The sequence below is a fragment of the Cavia porcellus genome, unplaced genomic scaffold (assembly GCF_034190915.1).
Source record: "Cavia porcellus strain 051 isolate PalLab524CR breed Dunkin Hartley unplaced genomic scaffold, mCavPor4.1 scaffold_15, whole genome shotgun sequence".
NCBI lineage: Eukaryota > Metazoa > Chordata > Mammalia > Rodentia > Caviidae > Cavia > Cavia porcellus.
Genome location: NW_026947498.1, coordinates 68,934,753 through 68,948,175, shown reverse-complemented (window position 1 = coordinate 68,948,175; position 13,423 = coordinate 68,934,753). Strand labels below are relative to the sequence as shown.

The window sequence follows — 13,423 nt, the reverse complement described above, 5'->3', positions numbered from 1 at the left end:
CACACAGTTCTCAGATGAAGAAATACAAATGGAAAATAAATACATGAAAAAAGTTCATCATCATTACTCATTAGAGAAATACAAAGTAAAACCACACTGAGATTCCATCTCACTCCAGAAAGAATGGCCAGGATCAAGAAAACTACCAACAACAAATGCTGGAGAGGCTGTGGGGAAAAAGGAACTCTTCTGCACTGTTGGTGGGAGTGTAGACTGGTGCAATCACTATGGAGCTCAGTCTGGAGATTCCTCAAAAAGCTGGGATTGGAAGTCCTGTTTGACCCAGCTATGCCACTTCTGGGCATGCTCCCAGAAGAACTGAAAACATCATACCACAGTGATATATGTGCACCCATGTTTACAGCAGCACAATTTGTAATAGCCAGATCTTGGAAACAACCTAAGTGTCCATCAACTGAGGAATGGATGAAAAAAGATGTGGTATTTTTGTACAATGGAGTACTACTCAGCTATAAAGAAAGATCACATTGAGATATTTATAAATAAATGGACACAACTTGAGACCATACTCATAAGCGAAATAAATCAAACACATGTATAAATACTGTATAGTCTCCCTAGTGTAAGAAATGGTAACAATACATAAGATTTTGTGGTAATCATGGTTCCCCATTATATTGCTTTGAATATTTTCACTCATTGGTTGGAATGGTTTTATTTTGTTTTCTTTGATTTTATTATGTGTGATGGTGTAAATAGCTACTTCGAAGAAAACAAGACATTATGGCAGCCATTGCTGAATTAGTATCGTCTTGCTTTGAAGTCCTACCGTGCTTTTGTTCTTCTTTTTCCATTGATTCTACTATGTTGTGTCTTATTGGATTTAATATCTGTGATAGTATAAACAAATTTTTAAGGAAAATGAAATATTATAGTAGCCACTGTTCATTTTTGGTTATTTGGTTTTGAATGTCCTGTAATACTTTCATTTTCTTGAATAGTTTTACACTATTTTCTTATGTTTGATACTATTGTGTGTGAAGGTATGCTCAACTATTTCAAATAAAAGTGCATTGATATCTGGTTGTCCTGTGATGAAGTGCTGTGTTGCATGCATTGTTTTGTTCTGATTTACTTGTTCTGTTCTCTCTTGTTTTATTTTCTTTAAGATAAAAAATAAAATTGATAAATCCCTAGGCAACCTTATCAAAAAGAGGAAAGAAAAACCTCAAATCCAAACAATAAGAAATGAATAGAACTAAATCACTACAGATGCTGTGGAAATACAGAAGATCATCAACACCTGCTTCAAAAACCTTTACTCTCATAGGTTTGATAACACAGAAGAAATGGACAGATTCCTAGGAACATATGAATTACCAAAGCTAAACTAAGAAGATGTAAAACTGCTGAATAATCCAGTTAATTAAACTGAAATATAATTAGAACCTTACCAACAAAGAAAAGCTTAGGTCCCAATGGACTCACTGCTAAATTCTACAAGAAACTTAGGGAAGACTTAATGCCAACACTTCTCAAACTCTTTAATGAAATCAAAAGGGAAGCAAATCTCCCCAACTCATTCCTGGAAGCAAGTATCACCCTAATACCAAAACCAGAGAAAGATCTAACCAAAAAAGAGAATTACAGGCCAATCTCTCTAATGAACATATATGCAAAAATCCTCAATAAATTGCTGGCAAATAGAATGCATTTGCAAGAGGATTATACACCATGGTCAAATGGGATTCATCCCAGGAATGCAGGAGTGGTTCACCATATGCAAATCAATAAACGTGATACACTGTATCAAAAGAGTCAAGGACAAGAATCACATGATCATCTCAGGAGATGCAGGAAAAGCTTTGGACAAAATCCAACACTCATGCATGATAAAAACCCTACAAAAAAATCACAATAGATGGTCTCCACCTCAATCTGAAAAAAGCCATCTATGATAAATCAGTAACCAACACCATACTAAATGGACAAAAACTGAAAACTTTCAACCTAAAATCAGGAACAAGAGAAGGATGTCCGTTATCACTAGTCCTATTCAGTATAGTTCTGGAAACATTAGTCAAAGCAATAAGCAAGGGAGAGAAATAAAAGGAATAAGAATAGGAAAGGAAAAAGTTAAATTATCACTATTTGCAGATATGATACTATACCTAGAAGGCCCCTGACACTCCATTGAAAGGCTCTAATAACGAAATTCAGTAATGTAGCTGGATACAAGTTCAGCACTCAAAAATCAATAGCATTACTATACACAAATGATGAATTCACTGAGAAATAAGAGAAACCACACCCTTCGCTATCGCATCCAAAAAAATGAAATACTTAGGAATCAATGTAACAAAGAAAATAAAAGATCTATACAGTGAAAATTACATTACTCTGAAAACAGAAATCGAAGAGAATTTCAGAATATAGAAAGACACTGCCTGCTCGTGGATAGGAAGAACAAACACTGTGAAAATGGCCATTCTCCCAAAATTGTTATACAGATTTACCAGGCCTCACAGATCTGGAAAAATTGTCCCTAAAATTTATCTGGAACCAGAAGAGACCTAGACCAGCAACAGCAATCCTGGGTAACAAAGGTAAGGCAGGAGGCATCACAATCCCTGACTTGAAATCATATTACAAAGATACTGTGATAAAAATCAGCACCGTACTGGAGTAAATCAGCCCTGCAGATCAGTGGAGGAGATTAGAAGATACACACTACAAACACACTCAGCCACCTCATTTTGATAAAGGAGCCAAACAGACTGGAAGAAAGATAGCCTCTTTCATAAGTGCTGCTGGAAAAACTAGTAATTGTATTAGTTATTGGAAAAGAACAGTTAATATTCATGTGATTAGATCAGTTTACATGTTTATATGTGTTGTTATTTTAAACAACTCTTTTGAAGGTAACAATATGTGATATTACAATCACTGTCAAATTCTGTCATCTTGTTTTGTAAACCTATACTGTTACTGTATTGGGTTTGTTGTTGTTTGTCTCTTGCTTTTTAATTTTCTTTTCTGTGTCTTGTTTTCTCTTAAATAAAAACAACACCACTTGTTCCAAATGTGGGCTTCATTTAATTAATTATTTTTTCATTTAATTTAAAGCATATAATGACATCTCCCAGAGTAAAAGCAGTAATCTAAATGCTCACTGACCAAGTTTTATGCCATGAAACATGCAGTGTGTACCCAATGCTTTGTGGAAACTAAACTTTGCTTCTTCAGAACAAATTTAGCTAAAAGATCAGAAGATAGAATACAAGCAGTGTTGGGAGCCATTGAAACTAGAAACTGACCACATGTGCAAGGCTGGAGCATGGCCATTCCAAGAAAACAGCTCCTGGGCAAGCTACATGAAGAAGCTGCTCAGTCTAGAAAACACCAGGATCCAGGACAATCCAGAAGTGGGTTGCTAGGACAACAGTGTGTCATGTGACATTAAGTTGCTAAAATGTATAAATAAATGCTCCTGCAGTGAGGCCCAGTTCCTTTTTTTTAGAATTTTATTTTGAAGGTAGTAAAATACAATAGAACAAAGCTAACAGCGACAATGCATTGAAACTGGTACAGAACTTCACAGCAGGATACCAGGATAACAGTAATAGGAACCATAGTGTATCTCGTTATCTTCACAACAGTTCAACAGTCAATCAGGTATAGCAAAATCAAACCAAAACAGAGCATTATAAAACCTAGAACACTAAATAGAGAAAAACAATTAATCAGTACAAAGCAAAACAGTGATAACAATATTTGCTTTCAAAGAGATGGTAGAAGGAAATGCCCCCTATTTGCTGTATTGCATATGGTCATCCAGCCAAGGGATGCTCAGAGATCTCTGGCTCCCAGTTGCTAAGGTGGGGAGGAGAGTAAGAGCAATGGGGGTTTGATTCTCAGCCTGAGCACCAGTAGGCTCAGGGGAGATGCTGACTGGTTCTCCTCCAGGCTCACCGGCTGCTCACTCAACCCAGGCTGCTTACCAGGAAGGGGGGCATGTTGCTTTTTTGCTTATATGCCCAAGTTCCAACATGGCTGGATCTCGGGAGACGCTGACTGGCTCTCTTCCTGGCTCACCCACAAAGGCCAGTTCCTTTCCTCCCACTGGGGAAATTAAGGGCTCCATCTGATCCAGCTTTGTCCTTCAGCCTGGGAACCTCAAGAGCCACACGGTCCCAGCAAAGCCGCTCCTTATAATGATAAAATTAATGAATCACAACTAGCTAAAAATATAGACCAAGCACAGTACCCTGTAAGCCCAGCTACTCAAGAGGCAGGAGGATCAGAGGAGGCCGAAGCAGGAACATGGTGAATTTGAGGCCCGCTTGGACAACATAGTGAGATGCAATTTCAATAAAGGAACAAGCAAACAGAAAACACTAAATATTCACTCTGATTTTAAAAAAAGATACAACATTTAGCTCAAGTTTCCTTAACTCTCTAGACAAGAACTGGAGGTGGGAGCTCACAGGGCAGTGTTATTTCAGAACAAACCTGAGAGGGATCACTCTGACCTTAGAGAGCAGCCTAGCAACTCTCCTGCAGGCTATGAGGCATTTACATGCTCATGAGCATTAAAAAGTGGGGCTGTGGAAGGAAGAAGTCATCCTGGGACTTTTGAGGGGCAGAACGGGGTACAAACAGCTGTGGCTATCTGCCTGGACACGGCTTGGCAGCATACCGGGCGCTGAGGTTTGTCTGGGAAGAACTGGCTGAGCAATGACCGGAAATTAGAGACTGCAGCTTTGTTCACGGGGCCTAGTCTGCTCATGATTATGCATTATTTACAGCAGGTAGGCAAGCACAGGCAGTTAACGTGTCTCTGTTCAGCTAGCAATGGCAGTGGCTGGCTTCCTTCAGAAAGGATTCCGAGTTTTGAAGTTATGTGAATAGGACTTTCCCAGAGGAACTCTGCTTTGAGCACTCTGCAGACCTCCACTTCTGGGAGAAGCCCAGTCCAGCACAAAAGGAATTCCCAGCTGGCTGCTGGAAGAAGCACCTCCATGGAAGGGAACACTGCCCCGGGGTGCAGAAGCCCAGGGCAGTGCACCTGGTTCAAATGCCAGCCCTTCCGCTTATAAACCACGCGACCGTGATTTACTCAGGGTGCACCAGTTTCCTTGTTTATAAAACATGCCATAGGAATTGTATCAATCACACAGATGTACAGCTTTTATAAAGGGGACAAATCATATACTTCATAAATATTAGTCATTATTTTGGGGTCAAAAACATTTTACATGTGTGTATATGCATCTTTAGGAAAAAAAACAAGATATAGATTTCCATTTTGGGGGAGAGAAGTGGGTAATTTGCTATTATAATTATTTTCTGATTTGAAAAACCACTTAAAAGTAAAATTGAGGGTTTAGCTCAGTGGCTAAGTGCCTGCTTGACAAACCCAGGTTGTGAGTTTGAATCCCGGCATCAAAAAAATAAAAAAAAAAAGCACAATTGAGTGTGTCATACATTCGTAGTAAAAATCCAGAGAGAAAACTTGAATTGGTGGGATTCAGTAAAGGGATTTAAAATACCACTCCATTGCAGGCGATAGTAACTTTATAATATTAGACAATGGAAATCACAGTTATTTTCCTGTTAAAGCTGGAAGCAGAGTATACTCAACATTATAACAAAATGGAGAGGAAAAATTCTGAGACACATGTAGCATTTCTATGGCAGGGCACCTGCACCCCACAGGGCTGGTTCCGAAGATGGGGGAGGAGCAAGGCCAAGTTAGGAACCTGATTGCAGTTCAGTCACCAACAGCTCCAGAATAAGAAACTCAGTTTCCCAATGAGTGGGGAGACTGCAGGAGTAGTTCTTGCTTGTGCCAAAGATTTAGGAAACCTATATCCCTCTCCTGAACTACTGGCAATGTGAGCTGGGCAATGAAAATGTGTTAAGCACTAACTATACACCAGGTTTCATATTAAAAAGCACAGTCTTACTCCATTTATTCCCAAGGATTGCCTGATCTCTGCTCCTGCCCACTTTTCTTGTCAGGGGGAAGGAGCGGAATGTGGGTCTATAATTTTCCATAACCAAACTTCTTGCCAACAGATAGCACTTAAAGGGGAAACAAATAAAAAACTGCAGGTTCACTGAGAGATGACTTTGGAAAGAGGATCAGAGGGCTACAGGGTAGCTCAGGGGCTCCGGGTTAGATCCCCAGCACCGCAGAGCAGAGAAGATGCGACAGCTGTCCATCAATAGCTGAAAGACAGAGCTAAAATACCTAGAAGATTATGTGAGACCCACCCAGACCCCCAGCCATGAATGAGACTAGGATACACTTAATACAGTTCTTGGGGCTTCTGTCTTCCATTTAAAAGGCAGCACTCCAGAAATGACAGACAAGCAGATCTGCATTCTTATATAAACCATTTCTTGAGGTTAAGTTTTAAAAAGGCATTGCTAGACAAAGATTTTGATTGGCACCAACTCCTCAAACATATCTTTAAGAAGCTTGGTTAAGACGTCCTTCTAACGCTTTTTTTTTTTCAATTCCTTTCGCTTTGAGCTCTTCTTTCACACGGTTCAGGTAGTCAGGATCAGGATAGCCAAAACTGCAGGGAAAAAATCCTTTTAGTCCACTACAAATGGTTCTTAGAATCTGGACCCAAATACAGGGTGTTTGGCATATGAATACAAACATTCACAACAATCCTGAGCGTGCACGGCATACAGCCTCTGGTAAGTGTGCCCATGTGGACCATGTAGCGGGTGAGTGAGCCTCGAGGTCTAACCTGCATCTGTCTTCCAACCAGGATTTTAAAATTCTTGGTTTCTTGTAAGTAATAATTTTTATGAAATACAGTAACCTACTCAGCCAACAGTACTTTAGAAACTGACTGTATTTTATAGAGGATGCACTGAAACAATATGCTACTAGAATTTTAAAATTTGAAGATTTGTACAGGTTTCTTTCTTTCCTTTTTGTACATGGAAATCAAACTCAGGACCCTGCGCTTGCCAGGCACTGTGCCCTGTTGCCCATGTAAAGGTCCATGATGTACTTTTTTGAATACCAGGGGACTGAGCTAGTCTGACTTTCACACAGAACGGTCAGAGCTGTGTGACACAGACTCCATCACTACTACTCCCTAGAAGTAAGACTTTTTCTCAAGTGCTTTTGGCCAAGTGGTTCAAATACTTCATGGACTGGTGGGGAAAGTGGTGATAAGGAAAGATGACCTTAAAAGGAAGTACAGTGAATCGCATCCCTAGTTATGCTCATCAAATAGATAGGAAACCCCAAATTAAACTAACTTGAGATACCACCCATTTTGAATTCTGAAACTCCCTTCTGTATGACACAGGATGCAATAACTGTACACCACTGGCAGTCTATGACCGGCAGGTAGAAGATTAGAGAGACCCGTATTTCCAACTTTGAAATTATCCCAGAATTAGAATCTTTCAAAATACTTTAGCGACCTAATACATCTGCTACAAATTCTCATATCCACATGTGCAAATTGTCATATTTCACAATTCCTAGGCTTTATCAATCACTGCAATTCAAAAGACTCTCACCTTGATGGTCCTCCAGTGCGGGATGTTTTGTGGTGGATGTCATTCCATGTAATGACATCCGAGACACCTAGCGTTCGAGAGTATCCCACAGTGAAAATCAGCCTGTGGTTAAAGGCTTCCCGAAGCAGTTCCAAGACCTCATTCCCTTCCTTGTTATCAGGTAAGTATGCTGTTCGTGATGTTCCAGAATACCTCTTCCCTGGGTTCGGATGCTCTTCCTGTATGAAGACAAGAAAATGCTCTGTGAAGAGTTCTCTGCCTAAATTTTATTATATGTAATCCCTTAAAAGATGTTCTCCTTGGGGCTGGGGATTTAGCTCAGCGGCATAAGCGCCTGCATTGCAAGCAGGCAGTCGTGAGTTCGATCCCTGGTACCAATTAAAAAAAATAAAAGATGTTCTCCTCCCATAAATTAGCTTTATTGACAAAAAGCATAAACCTGATTTTAAGATAAAAGAACAGATTGAGCGTTGAAAGAATGTTTTTAGGCAAAGCACCTTAGATCACACATCCTAAAAAAATAATAAAAAACTCGTGAGGCTCAAGTGTTTCACCTGTAAAACGGGCCATTATCTTTTGGTGAGTGGGTCATCCTTTTCCTATAAACCAAGACTAAGACAGAAATCCCTACAGATTCACAACTTCCAGACTTCCATCACCCATACATAAATATTTCCAGGTTCAACAGCAATGTGCTTCTCTGTCTTGAGGGTTTAAACTCCATTCCTTTGACTATATATTTGAGTATATATATATATATATATATATATATATATTTCTAAAAAAATCCCTTTATGCCCCTTAAAAATACATCTTTTCATAGGTATGTATCTGTTCAATTGTGGTAGTACAAATCAAAAGCAAAAAAAGTATTAAAAATTTTACTCATATGCCCAATTTCTTCTCTTTCATCATGTCATTCTTCTCTGATGAGTACTACCGGTCTTCCGGTTCCCTCCATCCTGACACACAGTCCTCCATCTACATTTTCCCTGTTTTAAAGAAACTGACACAACATGTGGGTGCACAGCTCAGCAGGACAGCACTGCTCGTGAAGCGTAAGATCCTGCATTCGATCTCCATCACTCCCGAAAAAAAAGACATGAAAATGTCTGAATTATAAGCAAACAATGTGACCTTTATCACTCTTTCAGTCCCTTCATATGACCACGGGATAATTCCCAAGGACGCACACTGTCTACTAAACAACAGACCGGTCCCTTTCGTTGTGGTAAACCTAGCAGAGTGGAAAGAAATGCAGGGACATCAGAAACACTTACTGTTTGTATGCCTCCCTCCATGCTATAGTGAATCACAATGGTGCCATCCGAGCTATAGCCTGGGAGTGACTGTGTTCTCCGGGTCCAAGTCATGGTTCCTTTGGGCTGATTCCCCGTCTGGATACCGTAGAGAGTCTTACACACAGGACAGAATGGATTATATGACATGGATTTCTTGATACAAGGGGTGCAGAATTCATGCTTGCACTTTGGGAGCACGTATTTGTCACTAATGGCATCCAGGCAGATGCTACACTTCTCTGCTTCCTTATTCATTTCTGAGCTCACAGAACTTGCAGAGTCCTGGAGGAGAGGTAAAGCTGCTTTGGAGGCATTGCTATCAAGGTCTGTGAGGGTTTCACGATTATCATTTGGTTTCTCCCCAGCTGATGGCAACAGTCCTGCTTTATGTAAGACAAACTGCTTGGCCTGTTCGAGGCAATTTGGTAAACCGGTCAAAGTCATCGACTCTTGATCCAGTGCAAGATGTACACCTGGATACTTTCTTCTAAAGTTGCTGGCGAACTTAGTCCCATCCCAGTGTTTTTTCCCCTTGGCCAATTTTGTTGGTAGGACTTCGCTCACCAGCAGACCTGAGGCATGCTGCAGGGCATCAATGAAGCTTGTGTAAGCGTGCACAGACAGATCTACATCCTTGTCCTTAGGATCAAACTGAACGCAGGTTTTCTCGTTTTTCTCCCAAACTTTACTGTTAGTGTTATACTTTTGCTCTATGTCTGCTATCTCCTGGAGTAACTCAGCTTCGAGGATCTTATAATAAGCAGTGTCAAACTCAACTACATTCATCATGGCTTTGGGAGCCAAGATTGTCACATGTGGCTTGACAAAACCTTCTGATAATTTTTGTCCGGCAGCTGTGATGTCATCTGGGGTTCCGAGGAGAGTTAGCCCTTCTCTGTGCTCCTTGATGAGGAGCTTCGGAAAACAGTGGCTCAGTTTGTGTTTGATTTCATTCGCTTGCTTCCTGTCAGCTAAAGGGACACATTCTTGCTTCAGAGATTCTGTTTGCTTCTGAAACTCACTGACAAAAGACTCTCGAGCTGCTTCTAGGTCACCTGATTGACTGCAGACGAAGTCTAAAAGGACCATATTGGGAGAACTGTCTTGAACTTTGATGGTTACACCAAATCTCTTCTCAATTGAATCTATTTTATCAGGACAGGTATATTTGAAGTATTCAAAGAAAGATAAAGGAACTTGGAAAGGGCTGCTTTTTTCCTGTGACCTGATTTCAGGTTCAGGAGGAGACAATCTGCCGTTCCAGTCATGCTGGTCAGAGGGCCTCCTCTCCGTGGTGGATGGAGACGCTTCCTGTTTCTGATCACCTTCCAAGAGCTGCATACTGAAGAATCGGTGTATTTTTTTAATATCTTCGAAGTTACCACACACCTTCTCGATTCCATTGGGACCCTCCATCTTTCTAATACCGGGGCAGACCGTGGTCACCTGTGACCTCTGCTCTTTGGAGAACAGGTCACAGTTCAGGTCAGCCGTTACAGTGAGGAAGATCTGAAATTTAAAAGCAACAGGAGCAAATGCAGTTTCTCAGACATCCAATCTAACAGTCTGCTTTTCTGGAGAATGCCTAGAAACTACAGAAACAGCCTCTAGGTCCTTCCTTGGCAAGGGTAACTGGCTCAAATCCTCTGAAAGGAAACACTTTGCTGCAGACCAGAGGGTCTCCGTCCTATCCGTATGTTAGATTCACTGGGAAGTTACCAGGAAAAAAATGCAAAAAAGGACCAGGGCTGAGGCCTAACCCCAGAGACTCACTGGTCTGCAGTGGAGCCTGGGCATGAGCATTTTTACAGCTGCCAGATAGATGCTCTAGGCCTGCTGCTGTCTGTGTGACCTTGGCAGGAGCAAGGCCTTCTGTTCTCTGGCCAAGTTACTGTGATCCTCACAAAAGGGTCTACGAGCCTGAAGGGGAATCCTAGATCTGAGGAGGAAGTTCCCCTCTCCCATCACTTTTTCTCTTATTCATTCTCCCGCCTTAAAAGAAACACAACAAAACAAAAAGTGAAACACCTGACTTCGTGCCCTTTAAACTGGTCTTTCCAGGCTCAATTAGGACACCTCACCCCGGGATAAAAGGAAAAAGCGGCTAGCAAATGTAATGCAAAAGCAAGTAGGCTAGTATTTTGCACACACTCTTCTCTGCCTGGGATACTCTTCCTCTAGATCTTGAAGCTGCTTCCTGAACCCAGCCTCTTCTCACACCTCTGGGGGACCGCCTGGAGTCCAGGCCAGTATCGTCCTCTACCTGGCTCCTGAGGCATCTCTCAGCTGGTCTCTGCCACATGTGAGCTTCTACTCAGCAGCCAAAACGAGGCTCCACTCACCTGCCTCAGAACATCTGGTGAACCTCCCAATGTTCCAGTTCAGAGCAGAAGGCCTTCCCCTCAGCCCCCCAAAGATCTCAGCTCTGGGGACCTCTCCAAGTTCCTAGCACTGTCTCCCTTGCTCCCTGGCCCTGGCTTCCTTGAAGCTTCTGGGGGTTCAGGATGGAAACTTCTTCTCCCTTTGGCTAGAATGTTCTTCTGGAAACTCACCCAGTCAGCTCCCTTTCTTTCTTCAAGTCTCTGTTCAGATGCCACCTCACTGGAGAGGTTCCTGACAACCTGTTTCAAACAGTGGCTCTGTCAGTGTCTACCACTTAGCTTTTGTTATTCTTTTCCTAGCACTTACCACTGCCAGGCATTTCACTATCTACCAACTTGTCCACTATTATAATTTATTCTCCTCACAAGAAAAAAGGGCCCTGACTTCAGACTCTCCCGCATGCCTCTCTTTGTTGTCAGCCCCCGTTTAAGTGCCCGGCACACATAGGCAGTTGGTATCTGTTTGTTGAATGAATCTCTGCACAGCTTGCTCCTCCCCATCATGTAAGTCTCAGGCCAAATGTCAATTCTGCAAAAAAGTTGGCTCTGACTTTTGGCCCTATCTCACTCTTTTTCACCCTGGCCCTGTTTCTCTCTGAAGCAAAACCCTCCTTTATCTTCATCTTAGCTGCAATGGTTTTATCCTTTATTTTTATTTTTCATTTGCTTGCTTATCTTTCTATTCCCCTCTCCAGCCCCAAAGCAAGCAGCAGGAGAGCAAGGACTTTGCTTTACTTGCTGAGTCCCAGTGACTAAACCAGTGCTTGTCCCCAAAGCCAAGAGGGCAGGTGAGGTGCCTGCAGAGGCTGCTCCACCTGCCACCACTCACCTTGGGGACACCAGGGTCCACAGCATTAGGAACAGGCCCTTGGTCTGAACCCTTTGCATCAGCCTGGGCCCCTTGTGCTGCCTGGGGCAATGAAGAAATGCTGGATCCCGAATTCTTCTCCGTTGAATTCTCAATAGGTTCCAGGGAAATGGTTGCTAGTTTGTCATTAATAGGAATTTGGTGCTCTTTGTTTTTCAACACGCGCTCCTTGGCTTTAGGGGAGACAGCAAACATACATTCGCACAGAAGCCAGAGCGGCGACAGAGGGACCTGCCCTTTCCTACCTGTGGATTGGTTTCAGGGCCCCCAGCAGGACACCTAAAATCCATAGCCCCTTGAATCCTTTATGTAAAAATGGTGTCTTATTGCATATAACCTGTGCATATCTGCTGTGGTCAGTGCCACCCTCTGCGGCGCCCTCTCCAAGCAACCCCCAGGCTGGGTCCCCTGGGCGCCCTCATTCCTGCCCCTAGTCCCGCACCCCTGCCCCTAGTCCCCGGTCCCTCCCCTAGCCCCCCCCGCCCCTCCCCTAGTCCCTCACCCCTGCCCCTAGTCCCCCGCCCCTCCTCTAGTCCCGCACCCCTGCCCCTAGTCCCCCGTCCCTCCCCTAGTCCCGTGCCCCTGCCCCTAGTCCCGCGCCCCTGCCCCTAGTCCCGCGCCCCTGCCCCTAGTCCCCCGCCCCTGGCCCTAGTCCCGCACCTATGCCCCTAGTCCCGCGCCCCTTCCCCTAGTCCCGCGCCCCTTCCCCTAGTCCCGCGCCCCTGCCCCTAGTCCCGCGCCCCTTCCCCTAGTCCCGCGCCCCTCCCCTAGTCCCGCACCTATGCCCCTAGTCCCGCGCCCCTTCCCCTAGTCCCGCGCCCCTCCCCTAGTCCCGCGCCCCTTCCCCTAGTCCCGCGCCCCTGCCCCTAGTCCCGCGCCCCTCCCCTAGTCCCGCGCCCCTGCCCCTAGTCCCGCGCCCCTCCCCTAGTCCCGCGCCCCTGCCCCTAGTCCCGCGCCCCTGCCCCTAGTCCCCCGCCCCTGCCCCTAGTCCCGCGCCCCTGCCCCTAGTCCCCCGCCCCTCCCCTAGTCCCGCGCCCCTGCCCCTAGTCCCGCGCCCCTCCCCTAGTCCCGCGCCCCTGCCCCTAGTCCCCCGCCCCTGCCCCTCCCGCGCCCCGCGCCCGCCCGCGCTCACCCGCCCTTTCCGCGAAGTGCACCAGGAAGGCGCCCCGCTCTCCGCGGCCGCAGGGCTGGACCGTGCACTCCCCGCCACCGGACTCGCGGCTCTGGAAGTACTTCTCCAGCTTCCAGCGAAGCCCGGGCGCGACCTCGGACACCCGCGCCAGGAGCGAGAGGGCCGGGGCCGGGGGGCGCGGCTGGCGGGCAGCGGGCTCCATGGCGCGGGCTGGGCGCACCGG

The 13,423-nt window shown here is 44.5% G+C and overlaps 1 protein-coding gene across 2 annotated transcripts; it reads right to left on the bottom strand.

Moving 5' to 3' along the window:
* Positions 1 to 3,467: 3,467 nt before the first annotated feature.
* On the bottom strand, positions 3,468 to 13,402 carry Dtx3l (deltex E3 ubiquitin ligase 3L). 2 transcript variants are annotated; one of them, XM_063225083.1, is made up of 6 exons: positions 13,201 to 13,402; positions 12,030 to 12,241; positions 11,372 to 11,440; positions 8,799 to 10,328; positions 7,519 to 7,736; positions 3,468 to 6,548 (listed from the first exon to the last, which is right to left on the bottom strand). In XM_063225083.1, the coding sequence occupies exons 1-6, from the start codon at positions 13,400 to 13,402 to the stop codon at positions 6,440 to 6,442; spliced, it is 2,340 nt and encodes a 779-aa protein (XP_063081153.1). In that variant the 3' UTR covers positions 3,468 to 6,439. The 2 variants fall into 2 exon arrangements, with proteins under 2 accessions (XP_063081153.1, XP_063081154.1); XM_063225084.1 differs by lacking the exon at positions 11,372 to 11,440.
* Between the last annotated feature and the right edge of the window lie 21 nt (positions 13,403 to 13,423).